Genomic DNA, 22,777 nt, shown 5'->3' with positions numbered 1-22,777 from the left:
TAGAGATAGTCCGGCTTAGTGTGGGTTGCCTGTGGTTTGAATTTGTGTAGTTTTGCTGTCAAAGAATAAGTTGTATGTTTGCATCACTGTCTTGGGACTCCCCAGGGACCAAAGGCGCAAAAATAAACCTCGGTATTTTTCACGATACGTCACGACGAGCAGTGTGTGGCGTAACCGTATGACCGTAACCTGTTGGCTAAGAACCTGGTTATTCAGATTATTGCCTTCATATTAATGCGCGGGTACCTCAGGTGCCTTTGTGTTGTACAGTTCGCTTTAGCTGCCATACGATGATTCAGCGCATGTCTGGATGTATAGTCTTTATTTTTTATTCTTGTCTAGCTGATCAAAGATTCGGCCCTTGGCTATTGAGCTTATATTTTTTAGCTCTTTTTTCTCGATTATTTAATCCCATTGACTCCTGGCTATTTTTGAGCTGAATTTACAAAAAACAGACTGAAAACAGATACCTCCCCCCCCCCCCCTATTCTGAGTTTTATACAGCCCGTCAAAGTCAAACACAGCTGCACCTAGTCAGCGGTATCCAAGCTTTCCAACAGTGCTTTGCGGTCCCCACTTTTAATCCCTCGTCGTTGTGCTGAAGCCAGCACAAGTTGATGGTTGCTTGTATTTTTTACAAAAATAAAGCTATGAGCATATTAGGAGAGTGTCTCAGGACATCATGAAGTCTATTGGGGCATAATTGAGTGCTTTGCTTATGGATATTTGCAAGCAAAGGTGGATTCATGATGATTTTCCTTGTTTGGCTTTGCCTGGATGAGAAAATAATTTTCTAATGAATCACCACAACTCTCCTAGATGCTGTCTTTTCTGAAACCAAATTGATTCCAAAATTGTTGACACTGCTATTCTGGGTCTGTATGACCTGGAATTGATTTGTTTGGCTTCAGGGTAAAAAAACCCTCTGACTTTGGGGAGAGGAGTGTTGACTGGTCCTCCCCTCGTGAATTTTTCCCTGGATCTCCCAGAATGCTTTGCTGTCCGTAAGGGCATCTAACTGGTTTTACAAGCCTTCAAGTAGTGGACATTGTGTTTTGAGGCCATGGCAATGAACCTGGAGGATCAGAAAAAAGGTATCTATTTGTGTCTTGAGCTGTGTTTGCTTATCTCTCTCCCTTGTGTGGTATTTTGAGCGTTTTATCGAGAGGGGTGATTCTGCTTTTCTTTCCTTGTTTGATTTGAAATTTGTCAAAAAACCTGTGCTATTATTTGGCTTGAAGGTAGTTGCCAACACCTTGGTTGGACTCATATCTTCAAGACCATTTATCCTTTAGACTGATGCCTGAGTATCTTCATCTTGTTGTGTTTATTTTGCATTTATGAATTTTTTGGGTTGTGGGTACTTCCCAAAGCCGGTACAGGCCGGTTGAGGGGTCAATGTGTTAAAATGCATTCATTTAATGGCTTCTATGATTCTAGAGTATGTTATGAAAGTAATTGTTTGTGACACAAAGAGGGTGTTGTCAATGTTTTACGCTAACATTGGTGTACCTTTACTCCATAAGCCCTGCCCACCGCATCTCATGATTTGGCATTACGTAGAAATAGAGATATACGACATTGTTCGCGTCATTTTTAGCTTTGTTATAATTGGTATTGTATAGCTTTATGACTGGGAAGTTAAATAAGCATCGAAGCCATAAATGGACAATTGCCGTAATTTGTATGACTCAGAACCGAGGGCATGGTGAGGCCAAACCACGGGCTCTAGGATGGTGGCTCATGATGACCACTAGGCGGGATTAATAACAATAGGGACTACAATAGCTGGCAACGTGCGATATTAAAAAAAGTAGAGTTTAGGCTGCTTTTATTTCTATACCCAACAGAACAATATCATCATCTGTGTACACACTTCGATTCGTTTGTTTGCGCGCTTCCAGCTGTAAGGGTAACACCACCCACTACTATTCGTTTGCTAGCGCGATTTCATTTTTTGTCACATCACGGCACAATTTGTATGTTTGCGCTCTTCTAGTTTCCGTCGCATCACCCACTACAGTTCGTCTGTTTGCGCGCTTCCATTTTCTGTGATGTAGATCCAAACGAGGAGGAATGCTCCCTGAACGTATCTAGGCTGTGTGTACAACCCAAACAGATCTTGAGCGCTCGGATGAAGTGCCCGTGTCTGAATGCGTACAAGAGGGGGTTACACATGGCATTTATACTAGTCAGGATGGTAGGGACAGTCGCCGTGAGCAGGCTCATGTTTATCATGGAGAAATCCTCGAACATCTTTGGGGCTAGCAGTAAAAGCGCCGCGAAAAACACCGGAAGGAAAAAGAACACCATGTTACTCAATACCAAGATGGCGATCTTCTTTGCAAGGGCACCTTCCTTCCTGACACCACGTTGCAACTGGTTTGACCGGACAAACAGGAATATCTTGATGTAAAGTGGAATAGTGATTAGGTATAGAATTATAGCGAAGAGGGTGAGAGATGTGCTAAAATGGAATGTGTATGGGTTCTCTCTAGACGGATCTATAGGTACACAAAACGTGTTCCCCGCGTATGTCCCGATACCCACAAGCGGGAACAGGGCTACTGTCGTGCCCATGCCCCACGCGGCAACAATCAGGCGACGAACTGTCACGACACTCATGCGAAACTGAGGCTTCTGGCAGAACACAATCACAAGAAAACGTTCAATGGTAACAAGCACTGATGAGATGACTGACACGAACTGACTGGTAAGCCAGACGTAGCCCAAAACTGAGCACGCTCCGGTGAAAATCCCTATGAATTCACTATACGCCATCTTTCGTAGGGTGGTAAGTATGATTGCGTAGGAGCTTATAAGGAAGTCACTCGCCGCCATGTTGGCTACCAGTAATAAAGTCGCGTTTCCACGTAGCTGCTTCATCCACAAAGTGATGAAGACCACGGTGAAGTTAAGGACCACGCCCGTTACCGCAATGACGTACTCGATGTTCAGGACCTTGTTATCTGTATCCCAGCACAAGTGTTCTTCTGTCTGGGTGACTTGGGACGCGAAACACGCCTTGCTGTTCATCAAACACAAGGGAAAGTAACCAAAGCTTGAGATAAACGCGGTGTTGTTATGAACATCGTGTCTAGTTTTCCTACAGTGCGATCTCTTGCCGACCAAGTATGATCGTTGTTTCAGGTTCTCAGTCTCAATGTTGGTTATTTCGTTAGAGTACTCAGGATTCTTTATGACGTAGTTTTTTACTAGCGTACATGATTGACAGTTGTCATTCAGTGTCACGCCATGGACGGTTCTTAGTGACGGAAGAGTGAGTATGAATGGGGGTAAGGTATTGCTGAGGGCCTTGTTACCAGAGATGTCCAGCACAACAAGCGACCTCAGCTCAGTGTCTCGGTCGATCTCCCACGTAGAAATCCGATTATCACTCATATTTCTGAAACAACAAAATACAGAAGCAGTTCGTATACACACTAGATTCTACTACTAAAAGGGTGTGTGCTTGAGTGCGTAGGTTAAGGTCTGTAGTCGTTTAAAATAGAAGTATCTCGAGCTCAGTATATATATATATATATATATATATATATATATATATATATATATATATATATATATATATATATATATAATACTCCAAAAACTGGAAATCGACTCTGCCAAATTTTCGTCTTTAATAAGACTTCTTCAGGGCAGACTGAAGAAGGTGAATCGTTACAAGCTTATTTACATCAGAATAGTGGCGCGAGACGCAAAAACATTACAAATGACAAAAACGCGCATTTTCTAGAATAGCGCGCGCTATGGATAAAAATAATTTACACATCTCTACGTGGGTTCCTACTACAAAAAAAGCCATCACTATTAAGACCCCGCGGGTAGATAGACTTAAGCCGATAAGCCCACTGGCCTTCCCTTTCTCTAAGCTGAGCCTCAGAGTTACACTTATCTATAAGTTGTACCATAACATTATTAAAACCTAAATGATTGTCGCAATGAAAATGTTGATAGATAAGTTCATCGTTAACTTTTTCACTAACCGGTAAACTAGGGTGCTTATTTAACCTACTTTTATGATTATTAAAACGCTTCCTAAAACTATTGATAGTAGACCCTACGTATTGCTTGCTACACATAGAGCAAGTAATTAGATAAACAACAAAATCTGAGTTACAGTCCAAGTCAAAATTAATGACATATTTCTTATTAGTAACTGTACTGCGAAACTCCCGCCCTGTCTTAAGAAAGTTACACACCCTACACCTTTTACCGCCACACTTACCACAACCTCTAACCTGAGTACCATCCTCTTTAAGAGAGGAGTGCACCAACATATCCTTTAAACTCCTAGGTTTCCTATAAGCCACCATAGGTACCCTACCAATAGCACCCCTACATCTACTAGAAGATTCTAGAACTGGCTGTAAATTACGAAGAATACCAGGTAAATTAGGTAAAGCTGGATGAAAAGTGACTACAAAAGGTACACGATCATTCTTACCTTTACGCCTGTCTTTCAATGTGTCGTCCCTAGGAATACGTCTAACCCGGTCAACTTCCCTCCCCACAAACCTGCTGTCATAACCCCTATCAACTAAATAACCTTGTAACTCTAATACCCTCTTTTCGAAAGAAGAGTCTTCCGAACATATCCTACGGATACGTAGTGCCTGCCCAAAAGGAATGCCTTTCTTACAAGCAGACGGATGACAGGACGTATGAAAAAGATATTGATGCTTATCAGTAGGCTTACTATACAGATCTGTAGATATTAACCCATCCCTAAGAGTAAGTGAAACATCCAAAAAATTTACCTGACTAGTGGACCACTCAAACGTAAATTTTATAGTTCTATGTATAGAGTTCATGTGAGCCATAAACTCTCTCAGAGTGTCCTCACCTTCAGTCCAGATCATGAAAATGTCATCGATATACCTACGCCATAAATAAGGCTTAACTGGAGAAGAGTCTATGATTTCCTTTTCAACTTTAGCCATAAAAAGATTAGCATATGATGGTGACATTCTAGTACCTATAGCCGTACCTAATACCTGTAAATAATGCTTCTTACTAAATACTAAGTTATTATTCTCCAGGACAATGCGAGCTAAGTCCACAAGGTCCTCAGTAGGAATATAATTTTACCTGTTAACTTACCACGTTTGTACGTTTGTACACGTTTGAGTGGTCCACTAGTCAGGTAGCAAGTGTAGCAAGCAATACGTAGGGTCTACTATCAATAGTTTTAGGAAGCGTTTTAATAATCATAAAATTAGGTTAAACAAGCACCCTAGTTTACCGGTTAGTGAAAAAGTTAAGGATGAACTTATCTATCAACATTTTCATTGCGACAATCATTTAGGTCTTAATAATGTTATGGTACAACTTATAGATAAGTGTAACTCTGAGGCTCAGCTTAGGGAAAGGAAAGGCCAGTGGGCTTATCGGCTTAAGTCTATCTACCCGCGGGGTCTTAATAGTGATGACTTTTTTTGTAGTAGGAACCCACGTAGAGATGTGTAAATTATTTTTATCCATAGCGCGCGCTATTCTAGAAAATGCGCGTTTTTGTCATTTGTAATGTTTTTGCGTCTTGCGCCACTATTCTGATGTAAATAAGCTTGTAACGATTCACCTTCTTCAGTCTGCCCTGAAGAAGTCTTATTAAAGACGAAAATTTGGCAGAGTCGATTTCCAGTTTTTGGAGTATTGTATTCATTGTTCTGGTACGAGATCGCGACAGTTTGGGCTTTTTGATTCTATGTATATATATATATATATATATATATATATATATATATATATATATATATATATATATATATATATATATATATATATATATATATATATATATATATATATATATATATATATATATAATGCGTGAGTGCAGGCGTTCATATAAGAGTGCAACCACGAAACAGGTTTGTAGAGATGAAACGGTAGTTCGCGTGTTTTTTTTCCTACAAACCAAGATATATATATTATATATATTTTTTACTCTATTTACTGTGTTTATCTTTTAAACCATCAATGAGTTGTGTGCACACTAACTGTAACATGCTTATTTGTAACCTGAAGAACGCAGGTATTGGTCAGCCGAAATATCGTTGAAAAAAAAACAACTCTGCGTTGTATATTCTAAAAAAAACGTATCAAGCTTTAATCCTCCCTCCCATGAATGGACCGATTGACACACTCAATGGACCGATTTGACCAAACTAAACGATAAAGTAGAAACCGGGCAAAGAAGTTCATCATGGTCGTTATCACTGGAAGAAAATACAAATTTACAAGGCTTTATTTGGTTTCTTAAATGTTTCTTATATTTACTAGTAAAATTTAGTAAATTCAAGTTAAGTTTAAGCTCCATCCTTAATATAGTAGTATATTGAAGCAAATTTAAGTCAATTTATAAAGGCTGTTAGATGTAGTATTTTACTTAAGGGTCTTTAAGAATTAAAGCCTATATTTAAACGCATGTTAAACATTATGAAATGTTCATGATCTGCTTTTATTTTTTCGTAGTTGTAAGGCAAAGGCCTTTCGTTCACCCATTTACCGTCGGTTTTGGCAATTTTCTCTAGTCGATTTCTTCGTTAGTGCATGTTCTGTAGCTTTCATGATTGTAACGCGCTAATTTTATCCCGCATAATTTACAAGAACGGCGCTGTTTATCGTTTTCATTGATTTCCTGAAATAAATGCTATCTCAGCCAAAGGAATAGTAGACCGATGCCGTAGAGCGCCCATGGTGGTAGGGATAAGAGGAAGGGTTAGTTTGTTCTAGAATTATAAGGGTAGTGTAAACGTGGTAATAGACACATAGTTCAACTTACAGGCATTCAAGTTTGTTCAGTCCAGCGAACCCTCTCGCTCGGATTGTATGGATGTTGTTAAACGTCAAAGACCTGCAACATAGAATAAAGCTATAACTAATTCAAGTTCTCGTGATATCCTTCCCACGCTTGGGAACTTACAGGTTACGCAGTGCAGTGAAGCCGGCGAAGACGCCACCCGTTATTGTAGAGATGTTGCTGAAAGCCACCGTCCTGTGATACAGAAAACGAAGAATCTGACAACTTGTCCCTTGCGCTTTTTTTTTAATGAAAACTTTGATTAAAAGAAAAGTAACAGGGAAAGTTGATCTTTGTTATTCAGTTACTTATTCCGCAGTGACATTTCCTCGAATAGTTGGCGTTTCTTAGAATTTTTAACAATTGTTAATAATTTAACAATTTTTATTACATACAGTTTAGTGAATAGTAAAGTTTTCTTAGTATCTTTGACATATATAGTATAATTATAGCATACAGTTTAGGGATATTTCCTAGAATAATGAATTTTTCATAGGAGCTTTAACACTACATACAGTTCAGTAATATTTTCTGTTGGGCTGATATCCTTCTTGATTTCGTCAAGCGACGCGGATCTGTAGCATGATGCCACTACATTGGTTTCCTGTGCTGAAAATACGCATGTTCCTGAACACGTGATCGAAGCAGATAATATCCCGGATGAGGCCACTAAGGCGAGTCTTAGGAGAAGTGATGTCATGGATGCCGGCAAGTGGTCAGAGATAAACGTCATCGGGCAATCTGGAATTGCAAAATCGACTTTAATAAAAGAGCTCACCAGAGTTAATATCCTTATGCTGTTATGTTTGAGTTACAAATCGACACGTGGCACAGCTCAACACCTAAATAACGTAATATTGGACTTGCTCCCTACTACGCATCAAAGGCAACGAAGTGCAGACTTTGCTATAAATCAACACAGTGTTGAAAAAGTATGTTGTCCGAATTAGTGAAACACAGTAGTTGCTCTGACATTTCGAGCGTTAGCCCTTCGCTGGAGCAAAAAAGTTAAAATCAAGCTGACCTATAAGAAAAATAATAAAAATACATGCTGCCATCCGTTCTGTGGACCTAGCAGAGTGTTTTCATAACATCATAATATTATAAGGGTGGTAACCCTGTGGCGCTTGGACGCTATCGTTACATACTATATAGAGGAAAACATCCGTCCCTGCTGAGACCTTGAGCTAATTGGTCCATCCACGGGCCCTAGGATAGTTAGCGCAGGGGATGCTCGCCAGGCTACATTCGGTGAGATGAGGTAAACATATTTTTAGCACTAACTTTTTACTAATTCCTAATTCGAATTCGGTGAGGTGGGGTAAGAATATGTTTTTAACTTTTACCTTGTTAATTTTGATGTGTAGTGAACCACATTTCGGAATTGCCACTTACCGAATTCGCAAGTTTCGATTTTGCCAGGACCCTTAGAATAGCAGCACTCTAACTATACCAGAGTCCGTCTCTCATATTTCCAATGAAAAATATCGCTTCAGAAGTAAAAAAAAAACTCGTCGCCTCATTTCTAACAATGAAAAACTATACCGTATTAGCACGATAGACTGAAGACCTGTTATCTTGGAAGGAGTATTTGTTACGCCTTAATGAATGAACTCTAATTACCATCAATGCTTTTCTTGGCGGGAATGTTAGTTAGCAGACAATCGTACATAACTAATAACTATAATCGATTTTTTTCACAAACCTCCGCAACCAATGAGGGTGCTAGTGGTTACATTATCCAATTAAACAGCTATAAAGTTATGGCTAACTGGGTCAAACAATGGGCTTGATGTTTGGATAAATGTCGACCACCTTACATAGTTTTGGAAAAGCTTGGCTAGGTTCTTAGCGATGTGGGTGAAGTCATGCCCGCAATACTACACACCCGTCAAAATTTTTATTTTTTCTACTTCCTTACATGGAGCTGGGCACCTAAAAAAACTAGTGATCTTATTGTTGAGTTTATTAAAAATCCAGCGACTGTTTTGTAAATTCTTACACGATTGAATACTATTATTTTTGTATATTTGTTTTTTGTACGTATATATTTGCTTCTGGTACTGGCTGTAATCCAGTGAATGAACTTATTACCTATTATTACTATTATAACTTATTACTATTATTGCATTTTTTTAATCAATACAAATACTATAATCAATTGACACTCTATAGATGATCCGGCTCAAAGGACCACGAAAGCGAGACGAACGAGCGGCAACTACACATGATATTAACACTGAAAGACTACCTACAATTAACCACCTGTTAACAATGAAATTATTCATAGTACATCATTATTTTTAAACGTTAAACCGCTATGTATCTCTTGCGGTGAAATAGCATAATTTGCTTGCATACTTAAACTATAAGCACAACATCTTTGTGAGCGTTCTCCGACAACAAAGAGAGCATATATATTAGACCATAATTAACAACCTTCGCCAAGACAGGAAGTATTAGGATATCAAGTCTTCAACATCGCTAGATTAAATTACTAAGTTGATAATATTTTTCATAGATACCTTTACTAGAAGTTTACAACACTTCAAAAAAGAGAGGCTGTGAGGCTGAAAATTGATAAACAGGAAGTTATAAGGTTTATATAATTAAAGTGACTTGACAGTTAAACTAATGAGTGCGTTCGATAACAATTCTATATCCTATTATTTGGATGAGCTAAAAATATCACAATCTTCGGTGAGCTCCAACTTATAATAAAGATATTAGTCAATGTTCACCAACTAAGTATAACAGAATAACGTACTGAGAAATTCATTTTGTTTTGCTTTTCACTGAACTAAGTATAACAGAACCAACAAAGTATAACAGAATAACGTACTGCGAAATTCATTTTGTTTTGCTTTTCACTGAAAAGCTACCAAAGATTTGAGCGGCTCGTATGTAACAATGCTCAACTATTTATGTCTGTCAATTTAATTCAAGTCAATACACCATACAAACTTACCTTTTACAAGCTCAAGTCCTAATATAATGTGGATAATAGTTTTGTTTATAACATCAACTATCTCATGGATAAAACGTTTCGTTTGATAATGACAAATCCTGAGGGATTAAATGATCAATTCAATTTCGTTTTTGTTTTGTATAGGTGGAAAACAAGTGCAATTAGAAACTGACTAACCTCAAACACTCTTTGGCCACCTTATGTGTTCCAGGACCATACACAGAGAAGCTTTCTAGCGAGTGCAATGTTTGTCATAATCAATTAAAAAGCCTTCCTTTGATCGCCCCCGCGTTCGATTCTTACCTTTCCCAGTTGGAAATAGGAAGACTTCCTTCACACTCCTAATAATCTACTGTTTTGGAGTCCACCCGACGGTGCTCCACATTTTTTTTTTCTAAACACCCTCATTTGCGTCAAACGTGAAAGAATCAGAGCATGTTTAGTATAGCCATAGCAGAGTAAAAGACATCGTCGTTGACCTGCTTTCAGCCTTAGCTGACTGATTGTAATCAATCTATCAAAGAAGATTTGTATAATCTTGACTCACTGGGAATGTGCAAAACCGCAATCTAGAATACCGTTAAAAGCTAGCAGCTCCGTCTGTCATCTAAAAGCCACAAATAGCCCAACCCCTTATCAATAGAACATACGATCCAGAGGTACTTTGAATCCCCGACACTCACAGGGACTAGAAATGAAATAAGGTGTCAGCCGGGTATTAATTACTCGTATATCACTTTCAGTTTCTTTTCCGTCGGTGAGTCTTATACGTTATTAGTGAGATATTTGTTATCTAGTTTGCCGGTGGTCTGACAACGGTCTCCTGTAATATTTTTTGAAATAAACATTTAAAAATTGTTCTGATGATTTTAACTTGTGTTGGGCGGCAGAGACAGTGCTTTGGCATTTGTTCTCCCAGATTCACCAATTCATGCTTTACTAGAAGATTAAATAAAGAGATAAATTTGCGGCAAATTTGATCATTCTAGGATGATTTTCAATCCATTTTCCTTCCCAATTACTTCATTTTTCCTGTAATCAGCTCACAATTTGGTCGCAAATCCGGATGTCGTTGCATATAAACCATAATTAAAAGGACCATTTTTCCGCATTTAAGCTCATTTTGAAAAGGCAAATTTAAGGTTTTACCCGGAAATTTTGTGATGGCTCAGAGTTTTTTTTATTTATTACAAAAACATTAAACTGCTTTTTGAGTTGGGCGCTTTTTAGATAATGTTCTGCAAAAAAAAAAAAAGATGCAATTGTAATGTGACAAATGTCATTCTAAGTGCATATACCATGATATAGAATGACTTAGGCAAGTGTTCGGTGTTTATTTTAGTGACAAGGCCACGACAATATGAAGATGAAGAAAATATAGCGTTACAGGACTATTAGAAGACAAAAGCAGTTTAAGTTTCAGTTGATTGTTTTGTGATATCGGGTACTAAGATAAAGCCTATACCAGTAGACTAGTTCTTATCATGAAGTAGATTTTAAAAGCTCTTGTCTGCCTTATCGCTGTTATCGTCTTCAAAATTTGAAGACAATTCATTGAAAGAAATTTCGAAATAACCATCTTAAAACAGCGTTTAATATGTCATGTACCAACTTTGATTTAATCACAATAGCTTCCTCTAATTAGTCGATGGAAATGGATTCTTTCTTTCGCGGCTGACTGAGACCCTTTAAAGCTGTCGCTGCCAGGATGTCTAGTACAGGCATGATGTCAACAGTATCACGTCGTGTGATGTGTGTCCTAGGGGTTGTTAGGATGTGTCGAGCAACAGGTTTTAACACGACGTTCACACTTAAAATGAGTGTAAACGTCTACCTGTGGCTGCAAGTCTTAAAGGTAAACATAGACGTCCTACCACGTACCCAGGCAAGTAGTTAATATGTTCGCAAGGTATGATTGAAAAGGCTCTCTCACTTTCAAAAGGCTCGCTCACTTTTCCCATTGTTCTTTGCGAAAACCTTGACCCTCCATGATGCATAGCGCAAGGATTTGTTCTAAATGTTACGAAGCAGGTTGAAAGACTGCGAAGCGAGTTCCCAAGAGTAGCACGAAAAGGAGGGTGGGATCACGTGACCAGGACTGAGAACATTGAAGGGCTGTACAGGACCCGAAACGATCCCAAGGAGTCCCCGAAATGAACCGCAGTAATTGCAGTAATGGATAAACAAAAGGAATGTGGGATTATTGGCTTTCAGTCTTAAAAAACATAAGAAACATTTTTGCGTTATTTATGTTACTATCAGGAAATTTACATTAACTAGAACCATAGTATCAAGATTTTAATTTACGACTGCGCTGGAAATATAGTGGTTGAGACAGAAATTGGGGGTCAAATAACAATACCCAATACCCGTGACATTAATTTGGAGAACCAGGCGTGAATAAATCATTTATACATTACAAGCCATAACAGTAAGTCTTCACAGATAAGACATGTTGCCTCCGTAAGGAGCGAAATGTGTTAAGGTTATTCGAGGACGAGTGTATTGTTAACCCCGATTCGGTTACACACACCTTGTCAGAGTCACACCTTGTTAGAGTCGACAATAAGCTCCTTCGCCACTTCGTAATACTCGGACCACATAGTTTAGCTCTCCATCATCACACAGTCGTGCTGACTTTGACTTGGATGACCTATCTTACACCCGTTGCAGTTCTTTAAAGCCGCATTGTCACCAGTTTTCTCCCGGTCGATTACGTATCAATCTACGATGTTTTCTGACGGAAAATGCGAAAAATATTATAAAATAGTGAAAGCAGTGTCTCTATTGAAAGTTTCTTTGAGGATGTGATTGATAATATAGAGCGGATGGCCTGTTAAACAGCGCGGATTTAAATAGATTCTATTGTCTTTAACCGTTGAAGTTTCCGTCGGACCTCCGGAAGTAAACTGGTGATAATGCGGCTTTAAGCATAAATGCCCGCAATGACTACCGCAAAAGTTTGCGGAGACGAGTTGAAACGTCTGACTAATAATATCCCGAGCCTTAGATCTCTGAACCTTTTCAAATTCATCAACAAGTTTCACTCTTTTAGCTCCAAGCATCGTGAGAGGGAAAAGCGACAACTAGAACTACAACCAAAAACTGTGGATTATTACACGGATAAACTCGCACTTCCACCGCCACTCTACAGCCAAAACGACCACCAAAAATCCGAGCATATACTACTTAGAGTGTGATGGAAGGTCAAAAGTTTGCTTGTTCAATGTAGACTCAAAGACAGTTACTCGCTGTACTGTCCATGGTGTGCGCAGCCTGGTGTAGACTTAAAGACAGCTCCTCGCTGTACTGTCCATGGTGTGCGCAGGGCTAATGTAGACTTAAAGACAGTTACTCGCTGTACTGTCCATGGTGTGCGCAGCCTGGTGTAGACTTAAAGACAGCTCCTCGCTGTACTGTCCATGGTGTGCGCAGGGCTAATGTAGACTTAAAGACAGTTACTCGCTGTACTGTCCATGGTGTGCGCAGCCTGGTGTAGACTTAAAGACAGCTCCTCGCTGTACTGTCCATGGTGTGCGCAGGGCCAATGTAGACTTAAAGACAGTTACTCGCTGTACTGTCCATGGTGTGCGCAGGGCCAATGTAGACTTAAAGACAGTTACTCGCTGTACTGTCCATGGTGTGCGCAGGGCCAATGTAGACTCAAAGACAGCTCCTCGCTGTACTGTCCATGGTGTGCGCAGGGCTAATGTAGACTCAAAGACAGCTACTCGCTGTACTGTCCATGGTGTGCGCAGGGCTAATGTAGACTCAAAGACAGCTCCTCGCTGTACTGTACATGGTGTGCGCAGGGCTAATGTAGACTCAAAGACAGTTACTCGCCGTACTGTACATGGTGTGCGCAGGGTGGGTTTCGACCCAAAAACAGGTCCCCGCTGTACTGTCTTCTTGTCCGCAGGGCTGATGTCGACTCAAAGACAGGCCCTCGCTGTACTGTCCATGTGGTGCGCAGGGCTGGTGTCGACTCAAAGACAAGTCCCTGCTGCACTGTTATGTTTTGTGCAGGGCTGATGTCACCTCGGAGGCATCTCCGCGAGCCTGATATCGACTTAAAGACAGCTACCTGCTGTACTGTTATTTTGTGCACAGCCTGAGGACTGGATCCGGTCACCCTGGTCGAATCTGAGAAAAGGCAAGTTCATGGCTCGTTTAAAATCTTTCTTGATGTAAGTGTAAAGAAGAGGATTAACCAGCGCTGAAGTAAACCGCAAAAACAGTAACACTATCTCGGCCCACAAAGGTTTCTGGGGGAAATCTATTTGCAAGTCGTTTCTGATCCCGTCGAGAAAGTACACGAACCAGCAGATCATGAAAGCGAGCAGCATTGTAGCGAATATGACGACTGCTTTCCACTGAATTCGCTTTTCCCTAGTGCGGCAGGATCTCTCCACGGATCGCTTCTGCTTCCTTATTTTTAGGATCTGACGGCGGAGCACTACGAAAATACGGCAAAGTGCAAAAGCCATGAGCGCTAGTGACAGAACGACGATGACAACAAAGCAGACAAGTCCGTAAATGAGATCCTTAGTGAGGGTGCTGGGGGACGGGTTATTGGGGCTAAGGATGTTGATCCATGAGAGTTGAATGAGGGTGATAGAAGCGGAAAACACCCAGATAAATGCCAGGGCTAGGCGAGCTCTCTTCTTTGTGACCCAACATCTGTACTTCATGGCATGTACTATCATCACATAGCGGTCTAAGGTGCCTATAAGAAGGTGCAGCACCGTGGAATAAGCGATGAACCTGGAGGTCAAGTCCATAGCGAGGCAGACACTGTACTTGAAATTACATGCTATAATGAGCGGTATCGCAAGAGCGCCAGCGAGTACATCAGAAGCTGCAAGAGATGCCAAGATGATATTCGTCGGCGTTTTTAGATACTGTTTTTTGATGACAAAATAGATGACCGAGCCATTTGTGAAGATTATTAGAACCGCGAGTACCACCAGAAAAACAAATGCACTTATTATGGACGCCTCAAGAAAGTAGGAATCCCCCGAAGATTCTTCGGAGGAATTATTAAATGGCGACATGAATAGATAGTCTTTGTCTCTGATGAGTTCTATGAATGAGTTTCGCTTGATGTTCTTGCTTTATTTCCGCCCCTTGCACAAACTCTACAATCAAGAGAGATGACAGTTAGTTTGCTCATGAGACCGTAATTGCATTATGTTTACTTAAACACGGTGTGTTTAATGATTACGGAATGGAGTGAACAAAATGCAAAACATCGAAATCCATTGTTTGGAAAATAATCGCTTCCCACTGAGCTCTCTGTTTCAAGGTGTTTAACGCGCCGCCACGTAAAAGGGACAGTATTATGGTAAGAGCTTTGCAATAGCACTCCGGCCCGGACACAATAAATTTCACTCAAATTTTAATGTTGACTTAAGAGCCTTCGGTACATGTGGGAGACTTAAATTCAAAGGAAATGACGACAAACTGTCAATAAACATAATTTTCAATAAAATATTGCATATTATTTTTAACAAGGCATTGACAGCTTAAAGTTCAACTGTTTGTAGAAAATCAAAAGCCTACAATGAACACTGACTCCAGACATGCGCAGTACCATGACGCTGCCCGTTAATGGCGATATTTTAATACCGCTATTAAGAGCAAGATTAAAAAGAACTCACAAGTATATAATAAATGATTTTTATACATTTTATACTTTTTATTTATTATACTACCACTATGAAATTTGAACGTTTGGTTCGCTTTGTTTAGTGCTTAAGATTTTTTTGTTTATTTTAGTGAATCCGCTCAATCCTGAAAGAGGAAAATGTGGGGTTTTTTTTATATTTCACCGCCATCCCGCGTCAACGAACTGGTAGTTAAACAATAAAATGCAATTTTATGGACGTTTTGCGTGTTCACTCTATCACTGTTTTCTCGATTTTATAATTCGCTGCTGTTTTACTACTATAGAGGTAAAGGCATGAAAAGGACAGCCTTTGCCATAAATAAGCAATTTGGCTGTATATCTTGTAGCCTTAGTATCAGGCGATTATATTTGTGTGAAACTGGAGATCAGAAAGGCGGCCTACAGATACCGCCGTTTAGGTACGGTATTCTGGTATTTTTGGGGAAATAGGTGGGATTAAACAGCGGAAGATGTTGGCAGGTGCCGTGTGTTTCGAAAGGACGGAACAGTGCAATTTTTTTTCTTACTCTGAACATGCGTCGAAAAAGGATTTACCTTGCAGAGGATAAATGCGCTATTATCAAAAATTCAGTTTTAGATATACTGTGTTTAACAATGAAGTGATATTTTGGTGTGCTTTTTTTCTTTTTTTTCTGATACAGCTAGATCGCAAAAAATATATACTCATTTCTGTTAGGTAAACTTTGCATACTTAGCAAATAGAGCAACTTAAACAAGAGATTTACTACTTCCATTGTTAAGAGACTGTCTCGAAAAAGTTGAAATTAACAAGTTACATTAGTGTATTTCGCACGTACCTTCACTAGTAAGCGGGTGTTGTGATTCTTATATAGCACATTAAATCGTTTCGCAGTTCAGCACCTTTTTTTTCTACATATCTTGCATATGGCATCAAATCGCTAGCAGGGCATACAGGAAGACTTTTGGCTCCACTCAGGGGATATAGGTTGCACCTCTCGGCCGCGCTAAGAGCCATACAGGCCGTCTCCTCCGGGGAGCTGCTTCATATAAAAGGCCACATGCAGAGTCTATGAGGGATACATAGATTCTTCCCGTAAGACACGTGATAATATTAACCAATAAGATAAAAGAAGAAAGTTTCCAATTAAAGCCGTATGGAGTATAAAGCTGTGGGTGTATGATAGGTCTGTTGTTCCTTCTGGGCATTTCATTGATAATGTCGCGTCTCTTTATCTTTTGTCCAATCTAAAAATAATTAGCTCTAGAAGTTTTGAGAAACATATCAAAGTGAAAACTTTTAAATTGTATGTGTTTTTTAATAATAAACTTCGATGTTAAAGGTTATAAGATAACAATAAAAACATTAAATACACCAGAGCACATCCAAACAGACAAACACATCACTTTATTTCATGGCCAGATGATCGCTCACATCCTGCGTGTAAAAACCAATCTGCATATTATCCTGAAAACACCAGACTCTGTAAATAGTCACTGGCTGACAGCTGCTAGTCTGTTACTCTGTTAATTTACCAAAAGAAAACGGGAGATAGAAATACCTCTCAAAGGAACAAGCAACACAATACAATACTTCTTAAAGACATAATGGCACGTAATGGAGCTATTTTTTTTATCATGAAGAATACTGGCTTTTGTCTTTTTGTCAATTTTTCTCTGATTAATATTTTTTCTTGTTTATTTTATTGCTATGGTGATGGGGTGAATAGCTTCCTCAGAAGTGTCTCGTACCAGTTGAGGTCGCTTTGGCCTGACCGTTTCGCATCCGTATGATTATCATTGTCAATGGTCTTCTTGGCATCAAGAGCGCCTTCTTCCAGTCTTTCCTCTATAGTCTGACAAGCCTTCTCGATGTTTTCCTCTCGGGTTTCGACATCGGTCTGAGTTGCAGTTGTAGTAAAGATACCACCGCGTGTTTGGGTGGTTTTCTCATTCATCGACTCCTTTACAGGGTCCCATTGTGTCCAATTGTCTTTTTTCTGTTTTGCTTTCACAGATGGCGTGAAAGATGGATGAAGGGGGGACATATCGCATAAATTAGCCACATTCACAGGGAAGTTACATGTTTTGGTGTCTGGCTGTGATAAAAGGTCTTCAATCTTCTCATCGCAAACGAGTATCTCTTCACCTTCTTTTAAACCATGCAAATTTGCATTAGATAGTGGTATGCCACTCGCCCTACCAGCAGCTGTATTTTCTCCTTGTGAATCCTCTTCCATTCCATTTTTCTTAAAGAGTACGCAGTCATTTGCTAAGCTCTCGCGTCTGCCGGAGTGGTCATCTTTCACTGTTGAGTTGGAGGTTTTGATGTGATATTTTCTTAGCTGTGGGAGCTCAATATTCTGTCTTGTTTTACGAATGGCTAAAGATGCTCCTTGTGATACGTTCACAATTATTTCTTCATTGATCTGAGAATGAGTTTAAATGATAGAAATAATCACCATCAGAAGAAAAAAAAACAGATATAAAGATACATAGACAATTCGACGCGTGTAAAGGAGACTATAGACAAGGAGTTCAAAGAAGCTGCCTGGGTAGAGGCACTCAGTCAACACATACAAAGCTCTTGAATAAGGTTAGACATGAGAGCATTGCCATTTGTATTGTACTGGACATTTGTTGAGTTTTTCTTAGACAAGTTGAAGGCTTGAGGGTTGTTTTTTATTCTCTTTCAAAAAGAATTTCTTTACAAAAATTTGATAAAAGTGTATGGTTAAAATGCATTTTAGGACGCATTATATAATATCCTTGTCGGCGGACTATCCTTTTAGAACTTTAATGGCAGGGTAACTCGCCTATGGCTTTACTCACATTACTTGTTTTCGATACTTCTGCTTTGCTTTGAGTGCTTTGCTCCAGCTCGTTAACCGTCTCCTGGGTGTTCCTTTCTGTGTGCAAACAAACAAATAATTGTCTGTTTAACTGGTGTTTTCATCCTCTAGAGGTTAACCTGACAAGGATAATCATGAGGAGTGGCCGTGTTTCCACTGTTTTAACTAGTGCTTCTGTCGTCTAGGGTTTACCAGAAAAGGATGACCACGAGGAGTGGTCGTGTTTCCACTGTTTTAACTAGTGTACCCGTCCTCTGGGGTTTACCTGACAAGGATGACCACGAGGAGTGGTCGTGTTTCCACTGTGTCACTGTGCCAAACTAGTGTACCCGTCCTCTGGGGTTTACCTGACAAGGATGACCACGAGGAGTGGTCGTGTTTCCACTGTTTTAACTGGTGCTTCTGTTCTCTAGGGTTTACCTGAAAAGGATGACCATGAGGAGGATACTTCGCTATAAGCCTCTGCGTCATCTGCCTCCATGTCCATAACCTGAAAAGAAGCGAGAATAGTCATACCCCGAATTGTATAGACCATTTTTTAAAGATAAAGAAAAAAAGACAAGCAAAGATCTATATCTTAAGGCTGGTTTTCACTAGGGCGCAAGAGGAAGTACAACCAAGTATGAGAATCGGTCAATCACATCGAAACAAAATCAAGAAGATGCTTTGCGTTCTCTTGAGTATTGTTTCCAGTGAGAGTCGAAAAATTACGTGGGTTGCGCTTGCGCCCTAGTGAAAACCAACCGTAACACTTTAACTTTTCAATTTCTCTTTAATCTTCAGGGCTATAGAGGTTTAAAGAAGTATTGGTGTGAGTGGGCTTAAAAAAATCCTTATGGAAATAAAGATAGGAAAGGAAGATTATCTTTCATTCCATGTTGTCCATTAAAAAGAGATGCCCATGTCAAGTCTTGCATCCTGTTTTCCTGTCTACTTACTATCTTAATTTACTTCCATAAAAACTAAAAACAGGACACTTAATGATATAATGGGTACCTCCTGTAGGGCCTCATCAGTCGGGTCTGTTTTGACGTTGTCCTGCTCAGCTGGCGTTAGATTTAGAGAAAGGGTTTAATGCAGTTTTCTCACGTCAGAGATACAGCTAATTAAAATACTGTTTAGATAAGCAATTACTTAAGGTGGCACGCATTCCCTTAGGATATATGACGGATATTAGAGGGAAAAGATGAGGAATTATCATCTTTATACTATGAACAACAGCTAATACAAAACAATATCAAAAGCCGGTAAGTGTTATCTTCGTGATTGGTGGACGGCCTTTTTTATTCATCGTGAATCGTGAATAAAATGGACATAGATAATAATTTGTGACCCATGATTGCATCCATCCATCATGCTTATAAATTTAGTTAATACTGATAAATTGCTTGATTTTACTATCATATAACAACATCTTCGTTTTTAAATCAACATGCTACTTTTGTAACCCAATCATTTCTCCTCAAAAATATGTAAAAGATGTTAGTATTGCCTTATTCTTCAAGGTAAATTGCTAAATTGTAATGTTACCAAAACTTCTGTGCACGCCCATCTTACGGTTATGGTCTTTAACTCCTTCAATCATGTCTGACTTGCATTCACATCCCATCCCACACTCTATGGCAAATCCTGACATTTTGTCTCTCCTGTCTCCAACATTGCTTTGATCTAAAAAGGTTGGACTGCATAACTTGTTCCAGTCCAGTTGCTGAAAAAGAGCCAATGATAAATAATATAAATATGAGGGGAGGGGGAGTCTGACTAATGATCAGCACAATATTTTTATAGCTTACCTTTCTCAAAGAATATATTTTCCCACTTCTAGTATCAGTTTCTTCACTGTGAAAAAATTAAGGCATTAAGCCTAAAAACGTGGAAAAGGCAGGCGATTCCCTCACCCCTCAGCAAATCATTGGTATATGTCTGTAGAACTAGTTTCAGTACCTTTTATGTTGAGCTGCATGCTTCTTTGAGGGAGCTTTAACAATGTTACTTGCATTTGTGTCAGAATGGAAGAGAGGGCCTGGTTCTGAGTAAGGGTTTAAGTCTGGTGACTAAAAAGGCATTTCAACTTGTATTGTATGGTAAGGCAATATCATTTACAGGGTTTTAGTAGGATGATCTGACCTCCCCCTTAAGAATGAAGACCATGCCAAACAATGTAGGGTTTCACAGGGTGTGGTCTCCTGTTAATCTATATTACATGGTTTTGAACAAATAAGGAACAAAGTCAATACTGGGTTGAAGTGTTATGTTGTGCGCCTAGGCTAAAATAGAGTAGCTGTTTTGACGTATCTAGCATTGGAGCTTTGTTGATGCCTTCATTGGCTTCGAGGAAAGGCTAATGGCAGGCCAAAGTTACATAGAGTACAACATACCACTTCAAACCTGTGTTGATTTATTTTTTGTTTCCGCCAAGAACAAGAAGACCAACACGAATTTAGGAGGTAGATTTATTAGATTAAGACGGGAACATAAAGGCCTACTATTCCAGGCCCGTACCCAGGGGGTACACAATGGCAAAAAATCCAATCCCAGTACGCAATAGACGTGCTATTACGACAAAACTATAACGTATAAGCTAATTAGCTAAAAAGGGCATTCTGACCACTCTGGAATGTCATAAATCTAAGTCAAACTTTATTTGTAGCAAAATCCGATAATAAATGCCCATGGAGATACTGCAATGGCATAAAAAAATCCCTTTTGTTCTTTCGGGAGTGGTTTAGATTAAGTTTTAGGTTTAGATTAGTTTAGATTAGTTTTTATTAGATTAAGCATCTTTCCTGCCCCCCCCCTCCCCCATCCCCAGAAAAATTTGGTCTACTTTTTCAGATTTCATACCTCACCAAGAAAAATTCTGGATATGGGCCTGTATTTATTTATCAAGTGGTTGTTACCTTATAACTCCTACTCTGGCTGGAGTTTGTTTTGCTTTCAAAGCAGGGTACACCCTGTGTTGAATCATTCATTTTCATTGGCGTGATACTTGGAGGGTCATTGTGCACAGTCTCAAAATACTTCTGGATTGAGAAATTCTGTCCCATCGTGCAAACTTCAGGAACTTGCTGGCACTTCCTTCCAGATTCTTCTTTGCAAAAAATGCTCTCTTTAGAAAATACATTATTTTCAAAGTAGGCCTCTTTATTTGTCTTCTTGTTTTCTAAAGACTTTTTGCCTTCTCTTGACATCCCATGGTGACTAGATTTCCATGATAAATCAAAGTCCAGCTGTCCATAGAGCCCTAGTCTTCCATTTAAAGGGAGTGGCAACTTAGACAATGGTATTTCTGTGCTTGGTGCTAGTGATGTGATGCATGTTTTAGGTGCATTATTCAAGGATTTTCTTTGTACTGAACCAGCAGTTATGTGGTAACCATTTTCCTGCTCTTGTTTCATGAAAGACTCTGATTTTTTTTGATGAAGTATCTTCTCACTTTGTATAAAAGAATCAATTTTCTTGTCTTCCTTGGCACTTGTTAATTCAATCTTTGAAAGCCTTTTATGCCCTGGAGACTCAGGTAATTCAATAACTGAAGGTCGACGCCCAAACATTTTTAATGGGGTGTGGTCCATGTCAATTTTTTGTGGTAGTCTTGGTTTACCTAGTTATTGGAAATGAAAACATATCATTTGGATGCCTGGCTTAATTATATGACAATTATTACATAGTTGGGGACCCTTGGTTGGCTTGGGGAGTGCAAATTGCTGTTTTTGTTTGTGTTTTTTATGAGTATTGAGTGCTACACCCCCCCCAACTCCCCACATCCCCCCCCCCCAGCCCCCCACTACCTCTACTACGACAACCACCATATCCGCAACCAAAATGATTGTCACGGTTCTGCTTGGTGTGAGGTCATACTCACCTATTGTATTAACTGGTTTATCATGTGCACTAATCACGGTATTCAAAGCTAGTAGGTCTTGACTAATTCCACGTTTCCCTCTACCATCGGGGGATCGGCATTTTATGCGGAACACTTTTTTGGCGTGGCGCTTTCGCTCAAAGAACTCCTAGATAACAAGCAAAAAATGTGAAGGTAAGGTTTTTTCTCGGCTGTCTTCGTTTTCCCCTTGGTTATCCCGTTGTTCTACGTTATCAAGATATAATAAGAATGGTTTCTACCTTTTGAATTTTTCTCTCATGTTTCAGCTTGACTCTGTTCCTAGAAAAAAAACATAAGAAACAAGAGAACTAAATTAAGTACTTAGTAAACAAATAATGAATTGTTTCTCTTGGGGAAACTCAAAGTCATTAGTTTACCTTGCTCCTCCAACCCAGTTCATGAGGCAAAAAAATAATTCAGCGAGTTGAATTTTTAATTCAAATCCTCACAAATAATTTTCTTTTCAGGTAAGTTAAATCAGAGGTAAATTTTGAATGCGCGCTGCTCTCTCTTCATCCCGCGCGCGCTTTTTTGGCGGGAAAGGGAAGGCGGGAAAAATTAAAAAAAAAGAGTAACGTGCAATGAATTAAATGAAGCG

At 39.4% G+C, this 22,777-nt stretch overlaps 3 protein-coding genes across 7 annotated transcripts; all 3 read right to left on the bottom strand.

The window, feature by feature from the left end:
* Positions 1 to 1,814: 1,814 nt before the first annotated feature.
* LOC5500707 (lutropin-choriogonadotropic hormone receptor) lies at positions 1,815 to 10,689 on the bottom strand. Of its 5 annotated transcripts, XM_048728317.1 has the most exons (7): positions 10,098 to 10,689; positions 9,795 to 10,026; positions 9,352 to 9,396; positions 7,342 to 7,567; positions 6,950 to 7,021; positions 6,809 to 6,880; positions 1,815 to 3,406 (listed from the first exon to the last, which is right to left on the bottom strand). In XM_048728317.1, exons 4-7 carry the CDS (start codon positions 7,557 to 7,559, stop codon positions 2,011 to 2,013), a joined length of 1,758 nt encoding a protein of 585 aa, XP_048584274.1. In that variant the 5' UTR covers positions 7,560 to 7,567; positions 9,352 to 9,396; positions 9,795 to 10,026; positions 10,098 to 10,689; the 3' UTR covers positions 1,815 to 2,010. The 5 variants fall into 5 exon arrangements, with proteins under 5 accessions (XP_048584274.1, XP_032224997.2, XP_032224996.2 ...); XM_032369106.2 differs by having other exon boundaries at positions 9,972 to 10,689; XM_032369105.2 differs by lacking the exon at positions 9,795 to 10,026.
* A 1,498-nt stretch (positions 10,690 to 12,187) lies between these two features.
* Positions 12,188 to 15,160, bottom strand: LOC5507695 (histamine H2 receptor). The gene has a single exon (XM_048728320.1). It carries the CDS (start codon positions 14,846 to 14,848, stop codon positions 13,865 to 13,867), a length of 984 nt encoding a protein of 327 aa, XP_048584277.1. The 5' UTR covers positions 14,849 to 15,160; the 3' UTR covers positions 12,188 to 13,864.
* Positions 15,161 to 16,826: 1,666 nt separating this feature from the next.
* On the bottom strand, positions 16,827 to 22,698 carry LOC5507686. Its single transcript, XM_001628248.3, has 11 exons — positions 22,557 to 22,698; positions 22,419 to 22,458; positions 22,159 to 22,306; positions 21,194 to 21,897; positions 20,238 to 20,347; positions 20,087 to 20,132; positions 19,851 to 20,001; positions 19,290 to 19,339; positions 18,714 to 18,783; positions 18,274 to 18,350; positions 16,827 to 17,870 (listed from the first exon to the last, which is right to left on the bottom strand). Exons 1-11 carry the CDS (start codon positions 22,577 to 22,579, stop codon positions 17,151 to 17,153), a joined length of 2,139 nt encoding a protein of 712 aa, XP_001628298.2. The 5' UTR covers positions 22,580 to 22,698; the 3' UTR covers positions 16,827 to 17,150.
* Positions 22,699 to 22,777: the final 79 nt, after the last annotated feature.

This window comes from Nematostella vectensis, chromosome 1 (genome assembly GCF_932526225.1).
Source record: "Nematostella vectensis chromosome 1, jaNemVect1.1, whole genome shotgun sequence".
NCBI classification, from domain to species: Eukaryota; Metazoa; Cnidaria; class Anthozoa; order Actiniaria; family Edwardsiidae; genus Nematostella; species Nematostella vectensis.
The sequence above is the reverse complement of the archived record's forward strand: the minus strand, read 5'-3'. Positions and strand labels throughout refer to the sequence as shown.